The following is a 26951-nucleotide window of genomic DNA, read 5'->3' on the forward strand; positions in this document are numbered from 1 at the left end:
AAGGCAGGATTCTGACCTCTGCGAGGCAGTGTGATCAATCCCAGGATTCAGGAACAAAGGCTTGGGGCAGGAAGGAGGTCAAAGCCTTCCTCCTCCCAACCAGGCTAGTAAAGTGGCACATCAAGGCAGTGAGCTTCAAATTGCTACACCGCCTCTGATATGCGTCAGGACTAACTCCCAGTGAGGGAAACTGCCCTTCTCTGCCCCAGGCACATTTGCACCCGGACTGGTGGAAAATTAGTTAGTTAAGGAGGTGTACACCCCCAGAAGGCTAATCATACCTCCAGGGTGAGCATCCCAGTCTGTACACCAGATTTAGATTTCTGGCATCTTTAGAAGTGACAGAATAGAGGGTTCTGGGTAATAAAGGGGATCCAAATCAGGGGCGGATAGCTGCAAAGATTAGCTGCCCATTGGCTACTAGCTCCCACACCCAAACTCCCCATAATCTAGGATTTAAGGAACCCCCAGACACCAGAACCTTAGTTCTGATCCAACTTGCATCAAAGAGGACACAGAAGGGACCCATGACATTGACAACAGGAGCTTGCACAAACAAAGAGAAGGATATTCTGAACCTGTGGCAACACTTCTTGGAATTGTATGAGCGAGGCTTGTCCTAGGCTAAAGGTCAGTTCCCCCAGACTGAGGGACCCCTAAGAGAGCCAGAAGCAAACTCAGACTCTCTTGAACTAGTGGGACTAGGCCCCTGCAAACTGAAGGTAATACGACACTCAGGAACTGAAGAATCACTGGCCATTGGGCCCTCCGGGCGATCGCTTGAATCCAGATGGACTAGTGCATTGCGGGAACTGTAGTCTGGACTTCCACAAAGTTTCAAGACGCTACCATACTTCCCTGGAACTCCAGACGTCACAGAAACTCCCAGTAGATCTTACTGCTGCCAGGGCTTGTTGGTCGCCAGTCTGGTAACCAACCCCTTAACTTGACGCTGCATCAAGAGAGCATTTCACTAGACCTGCGACTGATGTCGGCAACAACTCCGCTCTTGTGTTTTTGCATCTTGTTTCCACAGCAAAGTGTAAAGCAGTGAAACGAGCTCTTACGCTACTCCTGTTGAGCACCATGTATAACCAGGACAACTCGGCACCTGGGCTCCACGGGCCAGGTAAAATTTAACTGACTGGTGTGGTTTGATCCTAGGATCCTCTTCAACTTTACCCTGCAAGGGTACAACTCAGCTCGCCCTACAAGTGACCTTTTGTCACTAGTGTTTTTTCCCATTAAGTGCAATGTTCCACTGTTTTATTTTGCATTGATTTTTATTGCATCAGAAATCTATAACTCCGGTTATATGTAAGCTATTCCTTTCATTTTGGTGTCGAAATAATATACAAATTCACTATTATTATAAATTTGTTTTGGATTTTTCTTGAGTCATGTCAATTGCTTGTAGTCCATGTTAGTATTCTGAAATGCTTAACACATGTTCCTCTAGTAAAGCCCCACTGCCACTCTACCAGGACTGAGCCAAAGATTTATTAGTGTGAATCCAAGGGCCATCTTTGGGGTATTGTGATAATATTACATGGTAAGGTTACCCAGCCATGCCACATAATATTCTACTTTCCTACATTCCATATTTCTTTTTTCGAAGAGCTGCCCATATATCAGCCTTCCCTAAATATCTTGTCAAGTAGCATGACATAAAACTCTGTGGCAATGTGCATCTTCTTTAACCTATAGACTTTGCAGTGTATTTGTCCGCTACTCCTCTCACACATGTTAACAATTTCTTGCCTGGCGTACTTCAAGAGCATCCACCTGAAGCCTGCTGCACATACGTCCTCACAACCTCAGAGGGCTCAAAGTCTTGCATGCATCTAATAATTATTTGGTTAAATCTCTGGCTGCATCCTTATTGCAGTAAAATCCTTGCACTGTTTTCCCAACCACAACACCCAGCAGACGTCAGTCTCCTATGTCAGACCAACAGATCACATAAAGACTTAGAACCAGACTATGTCTACTGAATGTTTACTTTACCGGTCAACCAGAGGCCCAAGGTTAACATCCCTGGAGTCAGCATGGAAAATGTGATAAAATTGGTACGAGGGAAGCACTATGCTTTCCCAAACCTTTTCACCTCTCCATTGAACAGAGCCATACCACTTGAAATTCGGACAAACGTAAAAACTCCTGTTACACTGCACCAAGACACTTCTATGACCTCTGACAAGACCCCTTTTGAGATCAGTTTCAAAGAATTAATGGTTTTCAGTCTCCCTCCTTATACTTTTGCTATACTGATAACGGCTTAATGTTGTTTGGGTGCTCTCCAAGTCCCACGAATAGGTATATGTACAAAATGGACAAGCAGTTGAACAGCATAGTGCTCTACAGTCACCAAGAAAGTATTACTGCCAATGTATTGAGAGAGTGTTGTTGATAATGGAATAAATAATAAGTTCCACTGCATAAAAATAATATCTCCTGTTCATTATTTATTTTTTTCATTATGTTTTTTTTGTTTATCGCAGAACATTTACAAATAGGGGCTGAATTAGAGTCTGGCCCAGCATACTGTTTTCAGTCATTTGAAATGGCTAGCACTGTGCAGTCATTTAGAGAGTATTACTGCCAATGCCTTAAATGTCGTTGATAATTGAAGGAATTCAAGTCAATACTATCATTATTAAGTTCAACTGTCAACAAAGTGAAGAATTCAAAAGCACATTTAGATTGTTTGGTCTGTGTAGATTAGTTGTCAAATTGCTTATTATGAATTGGTATCAGTTGAGTCTTACATTGGTAAGTACACATCTAAAGATTACGCTGGTCAAAAGTTAACCAGTCTGTCAAAAAGGGGATGTAAGTAGGGCAGCTTCACCAAAATAACTTGTCCCTGCTTATTTCAAAGTCATGGACGAATACATAGTTGTGAATTAGTTAGAGATGATTTTGGACAGAATGTAAAGAATCTGCTCTGAAATACAAATGTCTATACTATAAACTGTATTCTGACTTCTAGGACAGTAATAATTATTGTATTTTTCATGTTCTAGGCTCAAGGGAAGAACATGATTACAGTAACCGAACTTCGATACCTGGCAGACACTACAGCATCTTATCACATACTAAAGCCATGGTGGGATGTCTTCTGGTATTATATCACAATGGTAATGCTCATGATTGCTGTTTTGGCAGGTGCTCTCCAGTTAACACAAAGTAAAATGCTCTGCCTACCTTGTAAGGCTGAATTGGACGATCAGTGTGTCATGCCTTTGGATGTAGCGAGAATCAACACAAGTATCTTATTAAATTCAGCAGGGAAGATAACTCCCACGACTGGTATCCGCAATGATCTTCACCGCCAGCAGTATGCTTATATTGATGCTGTCTGTTATGAGAAGCAACTTCATTGGTTTGTTAAATATTTCCCTTACCTTGTGTTTTTACATACTCTAATTTTTGCAGTATGTAGTAATTTTTGGTTTCACTATCCTAGCACAAGTTCAAGACTTGAACACTTTGTAGCAATTCTTTATAAATGTTTTGATTCGCCATGGACAACTAGAGCTCTTTCCGAGACTGTTGCTGAACAAAGTGTAATGCGGTTGCCCAGTAACAGTTCCAGGTTTTTTATTTCTTCTGCATCAGCAACTGAAGAGCAAGAGTCTGGAAGGCAATTATTGCAGCCTGCAGTAGAATCAACTGGGATAGAAGATGCAAATTCAAGTGTCTTAGGCAAAAGAGAAGGCGAGCAAGCCAAGGCTTTATTTGAAAAAGTAAAGCGATTCCGAATACACGTTGAAGAGAAAGATATTATTTATAGATTATATATGAAGCAAATTATTGTCAAAGTAATCACATTGCTGATAATTATTATTTATGTCTCCTACTTTCTAACTCGCATAACTTTCGAAGTTGACTGCATGGTAGATATTCAAGCTTTCACTGGATATAAACGATACCAATGTGTTTATTCACTTTCAGCCATTTTTCAAGTACTGGCTTCTTTTTATGTTATTTTGGTAATATTCTATGGAGTCACAAGTTGTTATGGTTTATGGTGGATGCTGAGAAGTTCCCTAAAACAATATTCATTTGAAGCTGTGAGAGAGAAAAGCAATTATAGTGATATCCCTGATGTAAAGAATGACTTTGCTTTTATCCTCCACCTCGCAGATCAGTATGACCCTCTTTACGCAAAAAGGTTCTCAATTTTCTTGTCAGAGGTGAGTGAAAATAAACTAAAACAGATTAACTTAAACAATGAATGGTCTGTGGAGAAACTAAAGAATAAACTCACAAAAACATCCCAGGACAAGGTGCAGCTCCATCTTTTTATGTTAAGCGGACTCCCAGACAACGTATTTGAATTGAATGAGATAGAAGTTCTGGTCTTGGAGCTTATACCTGATGCCAAACTTACTCCAACCATAAGTCAATTGATCAATCTTACGGAACTTCACGTTTACCATTCTTCACTCACTGTGGACCTCCAAGCACTCAGCTTTCTTGCAGAAAATTTAAAAGTGATGCATTTGAAGTTTATTACAATGGAAAAGATTCCAGGTTGGGTTTTTCATCTAAAAAACTTAAAGGAACTATACTTATCAGGATGTCTTTTGCTAAACAACGACACTTCTGTATATATTGAAGGACTTCAAGAGCTCAGAAATTTAACAACCCTTTATTTAAAGAGCAGCCTTTCACGTATTCCTCCGGTGGTCACTGATATGTTACCAGCTCTACAAAAATTATCAATCGACAATGAAGGAAATAGACTGATGGTACTTGCCAGTCTCAAGAAGATGGCAAGCCTTCGATGCTTAGAACTCATTAATTGTGACTTGGAGCGCATTCCACATGCTATTTTCAGCCTAACTGATTTACGTGAACTGGATCTTAAGGGTAATAACTTGAAAACAGTAGAAGAAATAATTAGCTTTCAGCACCTACAGAAGCTTACTTCTTTGAAACTGTGGCACAATAATATTGCCTATATACCTGTACAAGTAGGAATATTGGCAAATCTAGAACAGCTCTACTTAAATCGCAACAACATTGAAAGTGTGCCCTTGCAACTGTTCCTTTGTACCAAGCTTCGTCATTTGGATCTCGGCTATAACAATCTCACCTTCATTCCAGAAGAAATTCAGTTTTTGAACTCACTGCAATATTTTTCAGTCACAAACAATGATGTAAGTATATTCCCTTTGATTTTGTAGCACTGTCATTTTTCAATAAATAGGCTGTTAGTGACTATGATGCATTGGTGGAGGAAGGAATGTGCCATTTACCATGTTACTTGACTTTGAGTGGGCTAATAAGTCAGCAAATCTCTAGCATTTAATATGGTTTGACTTGACATGCTAGTTTGTCTTGTTTTTAACTACTGTCCTTGGCAACATATATTTTAAAAAGCTACATAAAATTCACACTGTGTATCTTCCCTATTCTAAGTGGTTACAGATCAGACTATTATGCTATCACTATTATGATACTAAAATGTTACCTTGGCAATGGAGTAAAACATACAATTCTGTTTTCTTTGAATAATTAGTCATAATCATTGTTTCATTATGCAGAGTTATCTTACAGAGATAAGAAAGCAAGTTAGAAATGAATGGACTGTTGGTGTTTTAATTAACAAAATAATATTTTATTTTTCCATTTATCTTAATGTTGTTCTAACATTGTGAAGTTGAGCTAAGATAGCAATAGGATGGAAAAACAGTCTACCCAAAATGCTAATACAAGTTCATCAAAATAAACACCTTTGAATTTCAGAGGACAAGCATTTGCCGAGCCTAATTCTAAAAATCAACTGCAATTCAAATTAATTGTATATAATGTTATAATAAGGGAAGAAAGAAAATGTAAATAAAAGATTTACATAATTCTTTTTTATTTAAATATTTTAATTGAAATTGTCATGCAACAATGAAGCATAAAAAGGCAGTGCAGCGCAATTACATGGCCAGTGAAGAGCCTTACATTGTTAGATCAATCCATGAGGCATATTTGGAATTTAAAGTCATTAAGGGCACCGAGTAATTACAACTGTACATAATTCTTAAGCAGTGTAATCTCCAAAGACGTTGTTTTGCCTTTGACCAAATCACTCATTTCAGAGGTTGAGCCTGTTCCCTCCAACGCTTCAGTACCCATTCATTAGTATTGGGGGTACTTGGGATCAATGCTTTGGTAACTAAAATCTCAGCTGTTAAAAAGCACCTTAAAAATGGAAGTAATGGAGGCTTATAGATCAAAATCAGTTAGTAATAATAAGTTTAGGAAAGAGAAGAGCCCGAGAAATAGATGGACTTGTACTGGTTGAATTGGGCCTTATTGCTGAACAATCAGTTTGAGTTTCAGAACATTCAGTTTTGCGGGGTATAATCAACCTGCTTTGCATGTAAGTAAGGAAGTGATAACTATGTTCTCCGATGTGGAATTTGAGTTGAAGTGTTTCTCTGTGCCTCCTGACCAACTATTCAGTACTTATCAATTTTTGATGATTTGGCTTCTCCTAATTTAGATCATTCTGACGAAGACGCTAGTCCTACTCTTCTTCTGAATTTTAATTAAACTCTGTTTTTTAATCTGTGAACAAGGCTCAGACTTGTAGATTCTGTTTACCAGAATACTGTTAATTAGAGTCTTTCTTTTCCTTTGTTAACCTCTTGAGTACCTCCTGTTGCAAGGGACGTTGCAACCTCTCCAGTGTCGGTTTTTCTTGAAAAAGGTGTGGAGCATCCATATCAGTTGGCAGTATTAACAGTAAACCATATTGACATATAGTCCGTTTTCTTCTACCAGTTCTTATAGAGGTTAGCTCTGCAGTTAAAGGACAGGATCTAAACACTATTCCCAAATCTGCTGCTCCATAGTCTCAACTAGTTGCAAAGCCAAACATTTTGCCTTATGCCAGTGAACCATCTCAGCTTTTTTCACCAAAGGGACAAATGGTAACACCTGGTGTGGATTCTCTGGATACTGATATTGAAGGAGAGCCTTTTTACACCATTAAACATTTAATACAGTGATGTAGAAGACAGTGAAGCCATTACATTAGCTACCATTTTCTAAACTGATTTTCCCAGCCTCCTCCAGTTTCAAGGCAGCCTTTTCTGTTCCTTTAGACAGCTTTAATGGATGCTTCCAACCCTGTCCTGTGCTGCTCAGTGTTTATTCTGAGGCGTACACAGCAATCTTTTTGATTTCAAAGTGTAGAACTCGCATCAATCAATCATTCCTACTTATTTATATATTCCTGTTCAATCTGCAGTAGAAGCTGAAATTCTGGCTTGTCAAGTTTAAGAAATACTGGGTATTTTGGTTGACCCTCATTTGCACAGAACAGCAAGTTCAGATTTTATGATTCAGCTTGAGAGTAGGTAGGGAAAGTTTTACCATGTCTTGGAGGCCTAGTATACTTTGCACTGTCTTTAGATTTCTCAATATATTGCATTACTCATCAGGAGCCCGACGTACTACTGTTTATAGCAGTCGCAAGCGGACAATCGGGCCATTTACAACTGCTAAAAATGGTTTTAGCATGTGCAATCCCTATTTTGCGAGTCGGTAACCTATTACCTACTCGCAAAATAGGGTGTGCGAGTCGTTATTAGGAAGGGGCGTGTTAAGGGCATTGCTTCTTAATAACAAGTCCCAGGGGGTTGCGCGATTGTTTTGCGACCGCATATGGGGGCGCACAACAATCACAGTTACTACCAATTTCAAATTGGTGGTAAGCCGGTTGCAAACAGGAAGGGGTCCCCAGCAGACCCCTTCCCCTTTGTGTTTGGCATCGAAAATATTTTTTAAGAGCAGCCAGTGGTCTCACAGACCACTGCTTGCTTTCAAAAAATTTAAAGAAAACTTTTAATTTTTTTCTTTTAAACCCATCCCGTTTTCCTTTAAGGAAAACTGGCTGCATTCGAAAAAAAAAATTGCTTTATTAAAAAAAGAAACACAGACATGGTGTTCTGCTGTCCCCAGCAGGCCACCATCCCAGTGATTGTAGCTCATTCCCAGTGGGTTGCAAAGTGCGACCTGCCTCGTGAATATTAATGACGCAAGTCATTTGAGACCCCACTGGAAGTCGCCAAATGTGTTTGAGACACATTAGTACATTCTGTTTTGTGAGTCGCATATTACGATTCGCAAAAAATCGCAATTTGCGATCTGAAAAAAGGAATGGTCATACATCTGGCCCCAGGTCTGTTAAGCATTGCATAATTTTTCTTAAAGGAAATCGTTGCTGTGCATATGCCTCTGCACTTAAGTTTAAATCTGCTTTTGCATGTGCCCTAACTCATAAGAGGTTGATCATCTCGACATGCTCATAAAAAAATTGTGCTCAAATGCTGGAATACCCACTCCCCAAACATGGTATAGAAATTAGTGACCATTTGAACAATTGTAAATCTTATTTGTTTCCTGAACACAGTTTGCTGAGCTCTATTGTGTTACTGCAGTGGGCTTGCCTTTCAGCTTAGGTATCACTTTGTCTGTCCTTCAATCAATTAATCAGGTCGGGTTCTTGTCTGCTTTAGGCAAAGAGGCTCAGACTGGCACAGCCAGGGTAAACTGTCTTACTGAGACTTCATGGCTTGCTCTGCTCCAGGTCAATTCAGCTTCTGTTTTAGCTCCTTTAAAATGTGAAAGATTTTGAATGTGCAGAATTTCCACTTCAAGATGCAGCAGTGTAATTTCTTCTATGGTATTTTTGGTTTCAGTAGGTATTGAGGCATCCATACAACAAATTAAGGTTGATAAGGGTCTGGTCAATGTGATGGCCATTGCCATCAGTGGATCTTTCTGTATAAAAATATGGATTTGTTTTTATCTAATCCAGGCTAGAAGATATCCAGGGCAAGTTTATGAATGTATCATTTGATTGTAACACTTTGGTATTTTGTCAGTGGATGTAGTGCTGGCTAAAACCCTCTCAGGCTTCTAAAGTTCAAAAGACCAAGCAGTTCTTCAAAGGGAAACAATATGTGTTGATGCTTACTGCTCCATGGCTGCTAAAGTCTCCTCAAAAACGTTAAGCTGACTTTCCTGGGGAGTAAGGTGCTCCGATATACAGTATGGAGCATGAATTTTCTATAGGAGGAAGATTATTGCCTTTTAATCATCAAAGGACAAAAATACCTCTTGACAGACAGTGTCAAAGATAATTACGCTTCACACTGTGCATCAATGCGTCTTTCTTCCTAGACTTCAGAGGTCCTTTCAAGAGCTTCTGGTTGAAATATAAATCCTTACAATTGAGGGGCTTTAGATGTGATTCTAGACTACAAAAAGGATCTGGGTTATCACTTTATCACTCAGGCTTCTTTGTACAAAATAAAATGAATAAAACTACTTTTTCGTAGTAGATATCATTCACATGGTCACTCTGGCTTTGGTCAGGGAGAGGGCCCAGTTGGGTGACCGGCCCTCTAAGATGCATACTTTCACATTTGCAAAAATGAGAAGAATAGAGTTTCAAGGTTTGACATAGTGGTGGCCCCTCTGTAACGTCTCTGTAGTTAGATGATTGGCTGGTTAAACCCCAGTCCCCCACTTTTTGTCAAGAGCCTTCAAGCTATTTGTGGCTCATTGTTCAATCTGGGACTTTACAGCAATGAACAACTGTCTCACCAGCTGGCCGACTTAATTTAATAAGAGCAGTTAGAGGGCTCTTTCATTTCCTGTTCCGAGCTTATGGTGTCTTTGATACAGGGAGTGGCGCATTATCCGGGCCATCTTAGACTTTGGTATGGTGGATCCGGAGAATCTTGAGAGCATTATTGACTTGCATAGGTGTTGATTAAATGGCTCAGATTTGGATGGGGGTTCCTCGGCATCTGGCCCAAAACTGAAATCAGTCTTGTGTGTCTCAGTTCAGTAGAATTTTCATTTATAATTGTTTCATTTTCTTCATTGGTGGGCTTTAGAGTCCACCATCTGTATAGAGTTGATTTTTCGGGCTCAAACTCTCAATGCCACACTGACCAAGGTTTCTGCTCAGTATGGCTGAGGAGCTCATTACAAGAACCTATCAGGATTCCAAACCAGCTTGTGAGTAGCTGTGGAGGCGGGGAAAAAAGGCGTATGGCAAGAGAGAAACAGCACTGCGTTCAGCAGGTTACCCCTCATACACTTCAGAATAGCAGAAAGGATGGGGCAAATTGCATGAGCATCTAGTACACAAAGTCTGCTAAAATAGTGTTGAGTTGCCCTGACTTATCCTCAAGCTATCAGGATTCAGACAGTTAATAAAGCAGGATGAAGACAAGTGGTATTTGGAAACTCTGAAACGGAGTTCTGCTGCTAGGCTGCCACGTCAGATGAGGAGAGAATCCTGTATCTTAAGAAACACACAGACCGGAAAGCTCTAGGTTTGAAGAAAAGGTAAAAGACACGCTATCTTAATGAAGGAAGCCATCTCATGTAGAACAAAACAAACGTGCTTGGTGCACAACGGTGCAAACTAATTGAAGTGCAATAAAAGTCCACCAACTTCTGTTGTCAGGTATTAAGCCCAGGCAAAGTGAGTCTTCTTAGCCTGTTTTTACATTTCTTTTTCCTCAGAACACCTTATGTGTCTAGCCTGGAAGTGATTAGCTTCAGCTTCCTGTGAACCACCTCAGTGCTGAACACTAGCACTGCCGCTTCTCTGCTTCCACAATTGCCATTTTAAAAATGTGTTCGTACTTCAGTATAACTAGTGAAGGGATGCGTACACCGATCTACAACTCAAGTTCCTGACACCAACATCCTCATGGCCTCTGGAATATCTAGCACAGGAATGTGCATATCAACCATGAATAATTTGTGGCTGATTTCCAGGCATTAAATCATTCCTTTCTCTCCCGCGGTGAAAGTTGTTCCAGTCCTCATGAATAATATCAGTGCAATGTTTGATTTAAATAATCACATGTGAGGTGGCTTAGTCCCTTCCTCCTATGATTCAGATTTGAGTTTGTTCTCTTGATATTCTTACAAGTACAATGTTTTCTTATTGTGTTGATCCACAGAGCAATACGTACATCATTCAAAACTTCATGACGTCATTTTAGTACAAAAATGCATAGGATTAAAAGGAATTAAAAAAGGTTATAACAAATGTAACACTATCTGAATTGTACCTTAATCACATATGTTGGTGTTTCTAACAGACTAAAAATTCTATATCTTGGCACACTAAGAACAGGACAAATAAATGAAACAAGCAATTACCTCTTGGGCGAAACTATTACATAAGTAACATGGACTGGGTTTGTCGGACCTAATTAAATAAAGCCCTGAGACTATGAGCCTAACATTATATTGAAAACACAACAATGGGGGAGGGTCCAAGGGAGAAAAGTTTATAAACCTGCAAGATAATAATACCCCAATCAAGTTTACTACAAAACACAAAGAACTATCTTGGGTCTAAGAGTGAACAATGATCACAAGTGACAGAGGTTAGTTACGGTAAACTCCCACTAGGAAAAATCCCTTCATAGGACCGGAACCCTCACTCACCCTAGGTGACATGCTTCATCATTGGGTTCTTTCTCCCGATGGAAAAACCTAGTTCCACCGAGGGGTACAACCCCCTCACTGTGAGGGAGGAGTCCAGGGATGTTATATGTAAAGATGAGGCTGTATACAAAGGAGATCCTTTTTAGTCCCTTATGCGGTGAGTGGAGTGAGAAAACAGCAGCGCAAACAATACGCTAATTTAGGAAAAAGAGTGTGGTGAAGTTAAAACTGAGTGGTGAGAACCAAAATATTTTTATTTTGTAGGTTTCACCATCAGAATTAAAAAGCAGTGCAAATAGAGCAGTATAGAGCTTTAAACTGGTCGATGTAAAAGGTCAACATGTTTCAGCCCTATTGATCTATAGAGAAGTATCCGGGCTTTCTTCAGGACCGTGTGTAAACAATAAGCTGCTGCTATTTGGTGCTTAGACAAACAAACAATACATTTTGATACTACACCAGTAATCAGTTCATATGTCTTCAGTATTACTGGGTATATCTAAAAGAATAACGTAAACAAAATCTCTGTCAGAAAAGTGTCAAAAGTTCGTACAACACTGTTGTAGTATATATTTACTACTAATAAACCAATTAGAAATAATTGGAAGCCAGTGCTGTGGGCAAGGCACTTACCCAAATAGTTTGATATCCACCCTCACCTCAACCTGGTAACAACTCAGGGAAGGGGGGCCCCGCTCTAAGAAGAATAAAAAATCCCTTTGTCAGACCGTGGAGAAACCTACTTGCTGACAAATTGGTCCATTCCTCAAAATATTCTTAAGTGTCACAGAGAGACACATCAGCAAACAAACCAACTTTAAGACTATGTATGAATATTAGGTAGACTGGCCTTCAGTCAAAAGAGCAATAAATGATGGAATTTAAGTAAGGTTGTCTGGTGAGATACAACTATTGAGCAAAAAAAGGGGTTTGGGAATGCCAATCAGACAGTATGTGAAAATATATCTGATGGAGCTCATTCTCCCAACACACTCTCTTTGTAATGCTAGTTTCAAGATCAACGAGAATCAGAGGGTAACAAAATAATAAAGAAAAAGAGTAGGGGACATAATCTAAACAGTTTCTGAACCAAAGTTACTATTCTGCTCATGCAAGCCCTTACCTCTCCGTCGGTTACCCCGGACGGTCGTTGAGCTGGAACCGGAGGTACCGACTGGAGACTCACCCACTCTGTTAAATAGTGCCTGTGATCAAGGTTGACTGCCGGCAGCTGTGGTGGACCCAGAAGGTGCCTCCGAGTGTGCCTGATTGGGAAAACGGTAGTTCCACGTACTGAGCATGTTCAAAGAGGCAGCTACTAACCTAACGCAGTGTTCCATGAACCGAGCATGCCCAGCAGAAGGACGGTGGTTCTACGTACTGAGCATGCTCAATGGGGCAGCCGCTAACATAATGTAGTGTCCTATCAATCGAGCATGCGCAATTGAAAGGGAACACATACAAAGAATTTATTAGAATATTCCAGTGTTTAAATGAAACTCTATGCACGAAATGTTAATTAAATCAATGTTTTTAACAAAAGAATGAATACAGTAGGTTATTTGTAAACTTGATGAACTGTTTAAGCATAACACCCAATATTAGAGAAGCAAAATTTTATCCGTGTTTATGACACATGCGCAGGAAGTGCAACATGTAAATGGTTCATCAAATTTGTTTAACAAAGTAAACACCCAAATAGTACCATCAATAGTCCTAGCTGGTGACTAGGTCAACAAAGAATGCCAGTACCTATGGTATTTACCTAACTGAAAAAGCTTATGAGAAACTCACATTAAAGGATGCAGCACATGATGAGAAGGGCCATTAATGTGAACAGAGTGGGTGAGCCGCCAGTCGGTACCTCTGGTTCCAGCTCAACGACCGTCCGGGGTTCCTACAGACATCGGGGACTTCCCTGGGCAGTGTTTTTGCAGTGTTTTTGCCCCCAGCCTGGCAAATCTTTACGTGCAAACTTTTGAACAGACAGGTTCTCCAGCAATCCAATCCCTTCAGACACCACATACTGACCTGGAAGAGGTACATAGATGACATCTTTGTGATCTGGAAAGGGACACCGGCCTCAGTCATAGCCTTCCACAGCTGGCTCAACATAAGAAATTAGTACTTACGATTCACATATGAACTCTCTCAATTCAGCCTTCCTTTTCTTGATGTCAGGATCTATCCGGAGAACGGTTTGCTTGCAACTGAACTCTATCGCAAGCCGATGGCACGTAATTTGTTGTTATCCTAAAATAGCTTCCACCCAAAAGCCCTGCGGGACAATCTTCCATTTGGGCAATTTCTACGTCTCCGTCGGAACTGTTCCAGTATGGAGAAATACACAGAACATGCTAGATCTCTTTCTGCACAGCTTAAAGAAAGGCAATATCCTGGTAACATCATTCGTAGGTGCAGAAAGAGGGCTTCGAATAACCATCGTAGAGCCCTCAATGAAAAAGCACCAGCCAAAGAAGCATTACAGAGACTTACCTGTGTTAACACGTTCTGTGGTTATTCTAATAAAATCAAGAATACCATTCTGAAACATTGGCGTATTCTCAATGTTGGAGCCACATCTTTACCATCTCCCCTGTTTGCTTTTAAGCGTAGCAGCAATATAAAAGACATGTTGGTGCACACTCGCCCTCACTCCAAAAAACCACTCAACCAAGTATCCCTTTGGGGTTTGCCCCCCGTTAAGGGACACTTTCTGTGCGGCTCGTGTGCGGTCTGTACACAAACTACGCACACTACTGAGATTGATATAGGCACGGATAGACCATGGCGTCTCTCTAAACACACTAACTGCAATAGTGAAAAACTGATCTATATGATCACGTGCCCCTGCAATATGCGATATGTTGGGATGACTACAAGGAAAATAAAAACACGAATCCTTGAACACAAAAGCACTGTCAGGTGTAAAAAGAGTTCCACTAAAATGACTAACCATTTCATTAATTATGATCATACGGAGCGGGATATTAAATGGGTAGTGTTGGAGCAACCCTTTATTCCCCCACATGTGACAGATATTCAGAAGTTTCTCTTCATTCGAGAACAGCGTTGGGTGCACAAATTGCATACTGACACCATGGGGTTAAAAGACGATATACCATGGCTATCGCTTTAGAACTAGCCATGAGTAAAGATCAGTAGTCTGCTTTTTCCTGATACAAGTTCATGATTGTGACATATTGCTCTGTTCACATTAATGGCCCTTCTCATCATGTGTTGCATCCTTTAATGTGAGTTTCTCATAAGCTTTCTCAGTTAGGTAAATACCATCGGTACTGGCATCCTTCTTGACCTAGTCACCAGCTAGGACTCTTGATGGTACTATTTGGGTGTTTACTTTGTTATACAAATTTGATGAACCATTTACATGTTGCACTTCCTGCGCATGTGTCATAAACACGGATAAAATTTTGCTTCTCTAATATTGGGTGTTATGCTTAAACAGTTCATCAAGTTTACAAATAACCTACTGTATTCATTCTTTTGTTAAAAACATTGATTTAATTAACATTTCGTGCATAGAGTTTCATTTAAACACTGTGGAATATTCTAATAAATTCTTTGTATGTGTTCCCTTTCAATTGCGCATGCTCGATTGATGGGACACTACATTATGTTAGCGGCTGCCCCATTGAGCATGCTCAGTACGTAGAACCACCGCCCTTCTACTGGGCATGCTCGGTTCATGGGACACTGCATTAGGTTAGTAGCTGCCTCTTTGAACATGCTCAGTATGTGGAACTACCGTTTTCCCAATCAGGCACACTCGGAGGCACCTTCTGGGTCCACCACAGCGGCCGGCAGTCAACCTTGATCACAGGCACTATTTAACAGAGTGGGTGAGTCTCCAGTCGGTACCTCCGGTTCCAGCTCAACGACCGTCCGGGGTACCGACGGAGAGGTAAGGGCTTGCATGAGTAGAATAGTAACTTTGGTTCAGAAACTGTTTAGATTATGTCCCCTACTCTTTTTCTTTATTATTTTGTTACCCTCTGATTCTCTTTGATCTCGAAACTAGCATTACAAAGAGAGTGTGTGTGGGAGAATGAGCTCCATCAGATATATTTTCACATACTGTCTGATTGGCATTCCCAAACCCCTTTTTATGCTCAATAGTTGTATGTCACCAGACAACCTTACTTATTCCATCATGTATTCCTCTTTTGACTGAAGGCCAGTCTACTTAATATTCATACTTAGTCTTAAAGTTGGTGTGTTTGCTGATGTGTCTCTCTGTGACACTTAAGAATATTTTGAGGAATAGACCAATTTGTCAGCAAGTAGGTTTCTCCACGGTCTGACAGAGGGATTTTTTATTCTTCTTAGAGCGGGCCCCCCTTCCCTGAGTTGTTACCAGGTTGGGTAAGTGCCTTGCCCACAGCACGGGCTTCCAATTATTTCTAATTGGTTTATTAGTAGTAAATATATACTACAATAGCGTTGTATGAACTTTTGACACTTTTCTGACAGATTTTGTTTACGTTATTCTTTTAGATATACCCAGTAATACCGAAGACATATGAACTGATTACTGGTGTAGTATCAAAATGTATTGTTTGTTTGTCTAAGCACCAAATAGCAGCAGCTTATTGTTTACACACGGTCCTGAAGAAAGCCCGGATACTTCTCTATAGATCAATAGGGCTGAAACATGTTGACCTTTTACATCGAGCAGTTTAAAGCTCTATACTGCTCTATTTGCACTGCTTTTTAATTCTGATGGTGAAACCTACAAAATAAAAATATTTTGGTTCTCACCACTCAGTTTTAACTTCACCACACTCTTTTTCCTAAATTAGCTTATTGTTTGCGCTGCTGTTTTCTCACTCCACTCACCGCATAAGGGACTAAAAAGGATCTCCTTTGTATACAGCCTCATCTTTACATATAACATCCCTGGACTCCTCCCTCACAGTGAGGGGGTTGTAGCCCTCGGTGGAACTAGGTTTTTCCATCGGGAGAAAGAACCCAATGATGAAGCATGTCACCTAGGGTGAGTGAGGGTTCCAGTCCTATAAAGGGATTTTTCCTAGTGGGAGTTTACCGTAACTAACCTCTGTCACTTGTGATCATTGTTCACTCTTAGACCCAAGATAGTTCTTCGTGTTTTGTACCTAACATCATACCCACATTGACCTTCAAGTAAAACCGAATTTTACCCATTTCTGTTGTGCATCATACCTGAGTCAGTCTGTTTATATTTAATGTGACAGGTAAATTTCATAGCTTTTAACAAGAAAAACTGTTAAAATAATGTATGTAGTTCTAATAAGAGAAGGTGTTTTAATATTCCTTTCAAGGCATTCTAAATATTGTGTCAGAAATGGACTAATTGGGCATATCACTGATAACTCCACCAGCTCTAAATCAAATTGAACCTAAACGTTCTCACAAGTTAAGAGTGCAACTCAGTTTAATGTCCTTAACGGCTTTTGTACCAAAAAGTCTCAGGTGGGCATGGTGGATTAGCCTGAACTTCTCAGTTTATCTCATCCTCAGGTGCAATTAAGCCCGCAGTTAAGTGTTGGTGATCAACTGCCTTCTGGACAGTGCTGCAGTTGTGGATAGCATTTCAGCCCTCGTGGTGTGGACTCTTCCGTTGTAGATCACCGCAGCACCTCTTCAAGCAGGATGACCTTTACAGGACTGGCTGTCAGGGCAAGCTAATGCAGCTGCACTATTCATCAGTTGCAGTGGCCCTCCAGCGTTGGCTGCAGACCAGTACTTGAGCTTGTGAAAGTTGCAGCCATCAGGAAGTCTTCTTCCGGGTGGCATTTGCAGTCCGTGGGTCGCCCTGCTTCAACCGTGGTTCAATTTTCTTACTGCAACTCCCTGAACGACTTTTTCCGTGATAAGATCTTAACGATTAAGCAGAACATCTCCACACTCCCATCATCCGCCCCAGTGGATGACATCTATCTCAATCCCTCAACCTTACATTCCTATCCCCTTATTGATTTGAAAACTTTCTTGACATTATTGTCTAGAGTCAAATCAGGATCCCCTATGGATGTCTGTCCCCCCCATATCATGAAAGAAATTGGTCGAGCTATGCCCAACAGCATGATATCCCTACTCAACGACTCTCTCACGTCAGGGACAGTACCTAGCAGCTTCAAACAGGCCTTACTGATTCCCCTCACCAAGAAGCCTGGCATCGACCCGCTCGACCTTACGAACTATCGGCCCATATCTTTGCTACCTTTTCTATCGAAAATGCTGGAGGCGCACGTCACCAACTGCCTCTCTAACTTCGTGGAGGAAACAGAATATCTCCAACCCAACCAAGCAGGCTTCCGACCTGGTCACTCCACTGAGGCAGTAATATTGGCAGTCCAGAACACCTTGAGGTCCAACGCTGATAACAACCTTCATCAAGCCTTAGTACTTCTCGACTTGTCCGCGGCATTCGACACGGTTGACTATTCCATTCTGGTCAACCGTGTCGAACAGGCGGGTCTCAGAGACTCTGCCCTAGCCTGGTTAAAATCGTTCATCTCCGAACGCACCCAATCGGTTCGCTTAGGCTCCTTTTCTGCCGCCAAGGTCAAGTCTTTCTGTGGGGTGCCCCAGGGCTCCTCACTATCCCCCTTGTTGTTCAACCTGTACATGCGGCCCCTCCTCTTTGCCCTGAGTAAGCACAAAGTCACTGTATATAACTATGCAGATGACTTACAGCTTATCTTTGTTCTCAATTCCCCTAACGCGGTGGAGGACTTCCAAGCCACCATGACCCTAATCCAGAGCTGGATGTCCTCAAATCACCTCAAGTTAAACCCAGGGAAAACTGAGTTGATTCTGCCCGGCAAGAGCGAAATCAGTTGGAGCCCTAACTTCTGGCCGTCGGACATGGGTCTTCCCCCTAAGAAATCTTCCACTGTAAAAAGCCTGGGGATAACCATCAACGGGGACCTCTCGCTAAAATCCCAAATTGGTACCGTGGTCTCCTCTGGATTTTTCCAACTAAGGAAAATCAGGAAAATCGCCCATTTCCTCACTCCCTCCGCCTTAATCCAGGTAGTCATGGCCTTAGTCCTCTCCCACATTGACTTTTCTAATAGCCTATACCTAGGCCTACCTGCAGGACAACTTAAAAGACTACAGTACCTGCAGAATCAGGCCGCTAGGCTGATCTGCAAAGTACCCAAATGGGAACCTATCAAACCAGGCCTGGAGAGTTTGCACTGGCTACCTGTGGCTCAAAGAGCCGAATTCAAAGCCGGGTGCATTATCTTTAAGGCTCTGCAAGGCAAGGGACCCCTATTTATCAGACAGCTGATCGGTAGATATGTCCCCTCACGGAACCTAAGATCCGCCCACAAAGACCTTTTAGAAGTTCCTCGTTTCAAGAAAAAACGACAAGGCGGCAGCAGCTTCCACTTCCTGGCAGCCACCCTATGGAACTCTTTACCACTAGCCCTCAGACAGAGTAAAGACCTCCTTGCCTTTAGAAAGGCTTTTAAAACTCACCTCTTCACAAAAGCTTATCCGAAATAACTCTTCCGGCAGACTCACCTCTTGTTATGTTTTTTATCTTACCAGCGCCAAGAAGCCCTTGGGCGTACGCGCGCTTTATAAATTTTTAATAACATAACATAACATACTGTCGGCAGTGGCAGCACCAGTCACATGACCGGTCGCAATCTGCCAGGTGATGGATAATGCGATACCAAAGGGATAATGACATGATCTAGTACAGTCTTTTTTAACAGCTACTCAAGAATTGTGCAGTGAAACTGAGGGACCTCTTCACAGCACAAGTCACTCTTGGATCACTTTCTTGAAACTACCAGCTTCCTCTGAGTTCTTCTCAAGCTGGGAACATGCTGGGCCCTGTCCTCCTTGACACCCTCTCTTTCTGCAGGACAAGCACACTCCTCTCTCACTCTCAGCAAGCTGGCAAGAATGATGATGGATTAAACCCAGATCAGTTGACTGGGGGTGAGTGTTTGATTTGCTCAAGCGCTCCGTCCATCATCCCCTTTGGTATCGCTTTGTTCACCCTAAGTTGGCAGGGTATGCCCAGACGTGGGACCCATGCCCACTTTGCCACTGGATTCAAGATAGCCTGGCTGATGAGGGTTATGACCCCGAAACCGGTCCCAGGATGCTTCTTTCCGGTCCAGGGAAGACATGGCTTGGCAGTTCGGGCTGGACTGGTCCCATGAGGCACAGGGTCAAACTGATTTGCATATGTCCATGTCTGAACTGGGGTGGTGGAGTGAGCTAAAGAATGATGATGGATTAAACCCAGATCAGTTGACTGGGGGTGAATGTTTGATTTGCTCAAGCGCTCCGTCCATCATCCCCTTTGGTATCGCTTTGTTCGCCCTAAGTTGGCAGGGTATGCCCAGATGTGGGTCCCTTGCTCACTTTGCCACTGGATTCAAGATAGCCTGGCTGATGAGGGTTATGAACCCGAAACCGGTCCCAGGATGCTTGTTTCCGGTCCAGGGAAGACATGGCTTGGCAGTTCGGGCTGGACTGTTCCCATGAGGCACAAGGTCAGACTGATTTGCATATGGCCATGTCTGAACTTGGGCGATGGAGTGAGCTAAAGAATAATGATGGATTAAACCCAGATCAGTTGACTGGGGGTGAGTGTTTGATTTGCTCAAGCGCTCCGTCCATCATCCCCTTTGGTATCGCCAAGCTTCTAGGCTCTTCAGGCAGGCATGTGAATCCAATATTTCATGATTGAGTTGGTTCACATGCAAATGGCATTCTCAGGCTGCTCTACAGACACAGCTGTGGTGCAAAGTGATATGTCTCACAACAAGTAGCAACGGGACTGGCTCCAAGCAAGCGTACCCATAACAGAAGCAAAATGAAGTGTGAAAGCTCTGCACCTGCCTGCCACCAGCCTTCCAGAAGCAGTAATGAGGAGCAGTCAAAATGCAGACCCTGCCTAAACACTTCCTCACCTTGTAAAACAGAAAAAGCATTCCTATCAATCACCCTACCATCTAGCAAATGGCACTGCTGAGAAAGAATTAATCAAGAGCCCCTTAATAACAAAGTCTTTCTGGTACTTCTAAAGGCAGCCTTGTGTCCATTCTCCTCACTTCAGCTTCAGGATTTTCACCCACCAGCTACAGGCAAGCAGGCAATATTCTCCCACTGTCTGGTAAAACGATCCTCACCCACCATCATGTGTCTTGCTACAACAAATAGCATCTAAAACAGCAGTCTTTTTTAGATTACTTTTAATCTATTGTTCCAAGATGGTGAATTTTAATCATGGAATAATAATGTTTATATAGAAATCTGTAAAACTGCATCAGATGGAAGGAACAGCCCAGTAGCAAGTAGCAGCTGCAAAGCCCCCTAAAAATGAAAAACAATAACCTTTTTCATTTTTTTTTATTATTGTTTAAAAAAGGAAACCGCAACTGGAGGGTTGATGAATCAAGGGGTCGCAGCATGAAGCAGGCAAAAAGGATTTTGGGGGACCAACAGAGGGGCAAGGAGAGAAACAAAGAAAAAATCACTAACAAAAAGACATAAAAAGAGCAGTGGTGAAAGCCACTGATGAGTTGGAGGGAGCAAGAGGGAACAAAATGGAGAGCACGGTGTGGGAGATCGGGTGTTTGAGTGGTGAAACAGCATGAGTGAGAGCAAAACAACATATTTACTCTTATAGACTGGTGAAAAAAAGGTATTTGCCTGAATTTGAGCAGTGTAGTTATCCAGTCAAAAGGATGGAAATCAGCTATGCTCCAGAGAAAAGACATATGCATGATAAATAGGGAAATCAATGAAATATAAAGCACACAAATGAGATTGACAAAATCATTGTTAAGCAGTGGACTGACGTAAACCTCAGTTTATGTTTTGGTTTTGTTTTCACAATACATCTTCGACAACAGATAACTATAAACTGACAAATACCCTTATGTCAGCAGTGTGACATGCAGTTACTCAAAATTCACCAAAGAAAGCCCACAGTTTGCAGTGTACAGTGGGATCAAAAACAGGAACAGCTACAATCTGACCATACATTTGTATGGAATGTTAATACTATTGTAGATTTTATTTCAGACAGTTTACAGTAGTTGATTTGCTATAATATAGATCAGGGAGTCAGAAAGAATATAACTGAAAGAGTAATGGAATGAATTAGATAAATCTATATGGTAAGCATGCTACATTATATAATTAATAATTCTAAGTCACAGAGACGTTGGAGCAGAGGAATCGACTTACTGGAAGTCCTTAATATAGAGAAAGTGTCTCTGTAGTATGGCTGTTACTGTGAACATATAGTAATTGCAAAAGTGCCTTTAAATTTTTTGGTGGAACCTTAAAAGAACATCTTATTGGTTCCAAATACCCTGATTATTCGTTCACCGGCATTAAAAGAAATGTGCTTTGTATTTGTTGACATTTTTTAAGCTTGGTTCAAAAGTATTTAACAAGGGCTTGAGTTATGTTTGCTTATTAAGAGTCTGCAAAAAAACTAGATTATATTTAATAGATTTTGATAAATAAAATATAAATGCAGCTACCGCGCAACTAAACTAACATAGTAGATTGTGATCTTTTTACACACAAGAATTACTATACTAAGATATTCGTAAAATGTACATAAAAAAAGAAAACAGTGCAGTACTTCTTCAAGTAAACCTTAACTACACTCTGTTAGAAATGCATGACAACATCACACAGTTTTTAAATAATTTAATTCAGTGTACACCATCTTAAAGGCCATGGTACTCCACCTCCATCTTATATCTATCCTCACAATCAACATCATACCAAAACAATCGCACCTTAACATGCTAACACACCCATCTTAATAGGTCCATGTAGTCACCATCACATCTAAATACACTTACCATTATACACAAAACAATCGCCATCATACCTACTTTCATGCTTTCAAACAACCACCATAGTACACAACTACCTTATTAGGAAGACACACCAGTACATAGCAACACAATGACTATCATACCATACTCCTACATCGCTACTATTCAATAATTTTGTATAGTGTCACTTAAAGTAATTGATACACTCAATCTTTTTACATACATAAGAACATACTGAACAATTATCTCAAACAAATCATATTTCAAGGTTTCTCGGGTAATACAAATGACACCGCCAAAATCATATATTAACACAACCATAATTATACACCAATACAACTACTTCCATAAATTGAAAATACCCATCATTGCACATGCAGACAATAAAAAAATACACTGGCCACCCGTTACATTTTATACTTATGCATCAAAACTTAAACACCCAAATCGCAAACATTAACAGTCTTATACACTGTCATAGTAGTAGCTTCTTTATACAACAGTTAACAAACCTATAAACATTAATTACTCTCTTAAGCAGAGCTCATTTCGAGCTTTATATAGTAATAACAGGTTTGGAAGTTTAGAATGGATTAGTACAGTGAAGTTGGGACACAAGCCTTTTACACTTTTTTATATTTATTTTTTGTTCTCTTCCAGGGGATCCTCATCAATAGTCATAAGCACTGGATATTCCCGCCCATGTGCGGGGACCCCGGAAATAATAAAAATTATATATGAAAAACACATATATATACAGCTCTGTATATGTATAAACATATATTATTTTTTCCAAACCAATGCAGCCCCCATAGTAGGCTAGACAATGTAGATATAATATGCAAATAAACACTATAGGTATACAAATACACCTAAATCTTTTTTTTTTTTTTTTAATGAGGTAAAACTCATGAGAAAGAAAAGAAAAACTCTGTGCCAAACACAGATCAAGAAACATTGTTAGCCTGCAGGCTGCATTGCAATACAATACTATAGAGACTGCAAAGCCTTGGTAAAAACTGGCACCGTGCCTTTAAGGCAGCTCTGATTCCAATATCCCATCATGCCTCAGGGGTGACAGTTAGGTCAGTTGTTCTTTCCGGCTCCTTCTGGCAGGACCCTGGAATTCAGCTCTCTTCATTTTTGACTTTCTAGTCAAGAATTTGCCAGTTGTTGGTGATTTTTGTGCTTATTCTTAATTATACTCCTGTTTGGTGAAGCATTTACTGTTTTTTCTGACAGATTTTCTAAACTTTTTTCTGTCAGAAAATGCCTTCCTTGTTCATGCCCTGTCCATCCTGTGGCAAAAAGAAGGCTTCTTCGGATACTCATGATGTGTGTATCATTTGTCTACCTGACACACATTCTCCTGCTTCCTGTCGCCATTGTAAGAACCTTTCAAAGAGGACTTTGAAGGAAAGAGAAAGGATTAGGCTTTATGGCCTTTCTGAGAAGCGGTCGACGTTGAAGCAGTTGATTCCTGTGTGTTCTCCATCGGCGTCGGGCTCGGCGTCGAAGATTCCAGCGGCGGGATCATCGTTGAGAGATGAGACCAGGGAGAGTCACGCTTCCAAGAAAAGAAAATCAACGTCGATGCAAGATCCGGCGGCGAAACGCAGACGTTCGTCGTCGTCAAAAACTTCGCCGTCGAGTAAGCATCGCTCGGCGTCGAAGGAGAAGCATCACCGCTCGGCGTCGAAGTCAACATCTAGGCGAAAGTCGACGTCGAGGGAACGGTACAGACGGTCGCCGTCGAAATCTACAGCGACGTCGAGAAGAAGATCGTCGTCAAAAGAACACAGGCGATCGCCGTTGGAGACCTCATCGACGTCGAGAGTTAGATCGCCGTCGAGAGAAAGGCGCAGGCGCTCGTCGTCAAAGACATTAACGGCGTCGAAGCGGAGATCGTCGTCGGAGCATGGATCGACGTCGAGGCGGACGCCTCCGTCGGTATCGACGTCGAGGCAGGCGCCTCCGTCATCAAAGGTTTCCATGACGTCGACGAGGATACAGACGTCGAGGCGAAGTTCCCAATCGGGTTCTAAGCCTCCGTCCAGGTTAAGCCCCCCGTTGACGACAAGGCTCTCGACGTCGAGGCATGACTCATCGCCGGTTGTCCACTCGGCGTCGAAGTCCAGATCTCCGGCGATAGGCTTATCGCCGTCGAGACAGCCCACCGCTGTGGGGCTTCAGGAGAAGAGGTCAGCGTCGAGACGGAAGTCTCCGCTTCGAGAGAGATATATACTGGATGTGACATCGGAGCAGGGTTCAGCCTCTAGGTCTCCGCCTATTTCCATTTCACCATCGGCCTCAGCAGGATCAGGATCTCCACTATCTCCTTCAAGATCCAGATCTCCAGAAGTCATAAATTCTTCTCCAGCTCCTCTTTCCCCAGTAGACGATCCTCGTAATCAAGTCCTCAATTGAGAGCGTCACCGACACTCCAAAGGCAGGAAGAGGGACAGCCTCCGAGACAAAGTCCTACCAGAGTGCTACCTCAGTCCATACCACCACGTATGCCTGCCATGGCACATGCAGTAAGCATTTCCTTGGCCAGATTGAGGAACCTTGTCCAGCCTGGGAGACCAGCAAGTTCCCATTGTCGGGAAAGAGAGTATGAACGGCGTTCTCGTTCACGTTCGGCCAGGAGAAGGTTGAGATCCACCTCTCGCAGGAGTCGGTGCGATCTGAGAGACGAAGGCATAGATCTCCTACATCCTCTTCATCAAGTCGTTCTTCCAAAAGAGATTACTCTCCCACACTGACAGATACGCCTCCATCTCGAGTTTCTCCAGTGGATGACATCAGCACTTTTCAAGACGTTTTGTGCAGGGGAGTGGCAAAGTTGAACATTCCGATGCCTGTTCAGGAAACCACTTCCTCAGTCATCTTTGAGACACTTCATGAAAGAACGGCGACTCGTCCACTGTTGCCTCTGGTCCCTGGCTTGCTTAAACCAGTGATGGACGTCTTCCTCACGCCGGCTACCATCAAGTCGGCTCCGGCGCGAATCCTTAAGAAATATCGTCCCACTCCGGAGGATCCTCTGTTTCTCAAGGCAGACCCTCCACCTGACTCTGTGATCACGGCGGCCGCTAGGAAGGCCCACTCAGTGGCATTGTCGTCCACAGTCCCTCCGGACAAGGAGAGCAAGACGCAAGACTCTTGGGGTAGAAGAGCATGCGGATCGGCCGCTTCGGGTTTAAAGCTTGCCAGTGCCTCAGCGCTCTTGGGGCGCTACGACAGAGCGCTTTGGGATTCTCTTCAAAGATTCGTAGACAGACTTCCTCAGGAGGAAAGAAAGGATTTTGAGGAGATCCTGCAGGAGGGCAGTTTGGTTTCTAATCAGGTGATAAGTGCGGCAGCAGATGGAGCTACGCAACAAACATATCAAAAAAGAGAAGTTTCGCATGTTAGCGCTCCACCAAATATATCCACATCTCCGTCGAGGCGATTGGATGTGTTCGCTGGACCTGCAAGACGCGTATTTTCATATACCCATCTGCCAGCGTCATCGAAAATTCCTGAGATTTGTGGTCGGAAACTCCCAATAGCAGTTCAAGGTTCTACCATTTGGCCTGAAATCAGCACCCCGAGTGTTCACAAAGTGCATGGCGGTGGTAGCTGCTGCCCTGAGGCGCGCAGGAGTCTTCATCTATCCCTATCTAGACGATTGGTTACTAAAAGGTCCATCGCCCCAGAGTGTAAGTTCACAGCTGACACGCTGCCTGAATCTGTGTCACCAATTGGTGCTTCGAGTGAATTACAAGAAATCCACCTTCACACCAACGCAAAGGATACACTACCTGGGAGCAATTCTGGATTCCGAGCTAGGAAAAGTGTTTCCTTCGGAGGAGAGACAGTTATCCCTCGCTCAAAAAGGCAAGCGGGTAATGGTCAACAATCTGTCTACAGCGCGACAGGTATCATCCCTGCTAGTGGCCATGGCATCTTGCATATTCCTAGTGCCCAACGCCAGGTTGCGAATGCGTCCTCTCCAACAGGATCTAGAGGACAAATGGGACCAGAAGACTTCTCTTTGGGAGGACAAAGTATGTCTTTCGACTACAGCCAGACAGTCGATCAAGTGGTGGATGAGGCCGATCAATCTACAAGTTGGAATTCCTTTCCATCAGGAACCCCCATCGCAAACATTGATCACGGACGCATCGCTCCAAGGCTGGGGCACACATCTGGGGACACTACAGACCCAGGGGCACTGGTCCAGCAGCGAGCAGCTATATCACATCAACATGCTAGAGCTCAGGGCAGTACATCTCGCCCTCAAGGCTTTCCTGCCCTCAATCAGCACGAGTTCCATTTTAGTACAAACGGACAACACCACCACGATGTACTACCTAAACAAGCAGGGAGGTACTCGTTCCAGGACTCTATCGCTGGAAGCTCAATCCCTGTGGCACTGGATCCTGGCAAGGAACATTTCCATAATGGCGGTACACATGCCAGGCGAGCTCAACGTTCAAGCGGACTCACTCAGTCGGCACTTTCAAGATCCAGAGGACTGGGTCCTCAACTACGAGGTGCTAGAGGACATTTTCGAGGAGTGGGGCCGTCCACAAATAGACCTCTTCGCGGACGAAAGCAACACAAAATGCCGAG

The 26951-nt window shown here is 42.3% G+C and overlaps 1 protein-coding gene across 1 annotated transcript in view; it reads left to right on the top strand.

Annotated features, from left to right (window-relative positions):
* LRRC8B (leucine rich repeat containing 8 VRAC subunit B) overlaps window positions 1-26951 on the top strand; it is a 248206-nt gene that overhangs the window by 106906 nt on the left and 114349 nt on the right. Inside the window, exon 3 of the mRNA XM_085602146.1 lies at window positions 3027-5168. Coding sequence (XP_085458272.1) covers window positions 3042-5168 — 2127 coding nt within the window. The 5' untranslated portion in view covers window positions 3027-3041. The remainder of the gene's footprint in view (window positions 1-3026; window positions 5169-26951) is intronic.

Source organism: Triturus cristatus, chromosome 4_2 (genome assembly GCF_964204655.1).
Source record: "Triturus cristatus chromosome 4_2, aTriCri1.1, whole genome shotgun sequence".
In the NCBI taxonomy this organism is placed as follows: domain Eukaryota; kingdom Metazoa; phylum Chordata; class Amphibia; order Caudata; family Salamandridae; genus Triturus; species Triturus cristatus.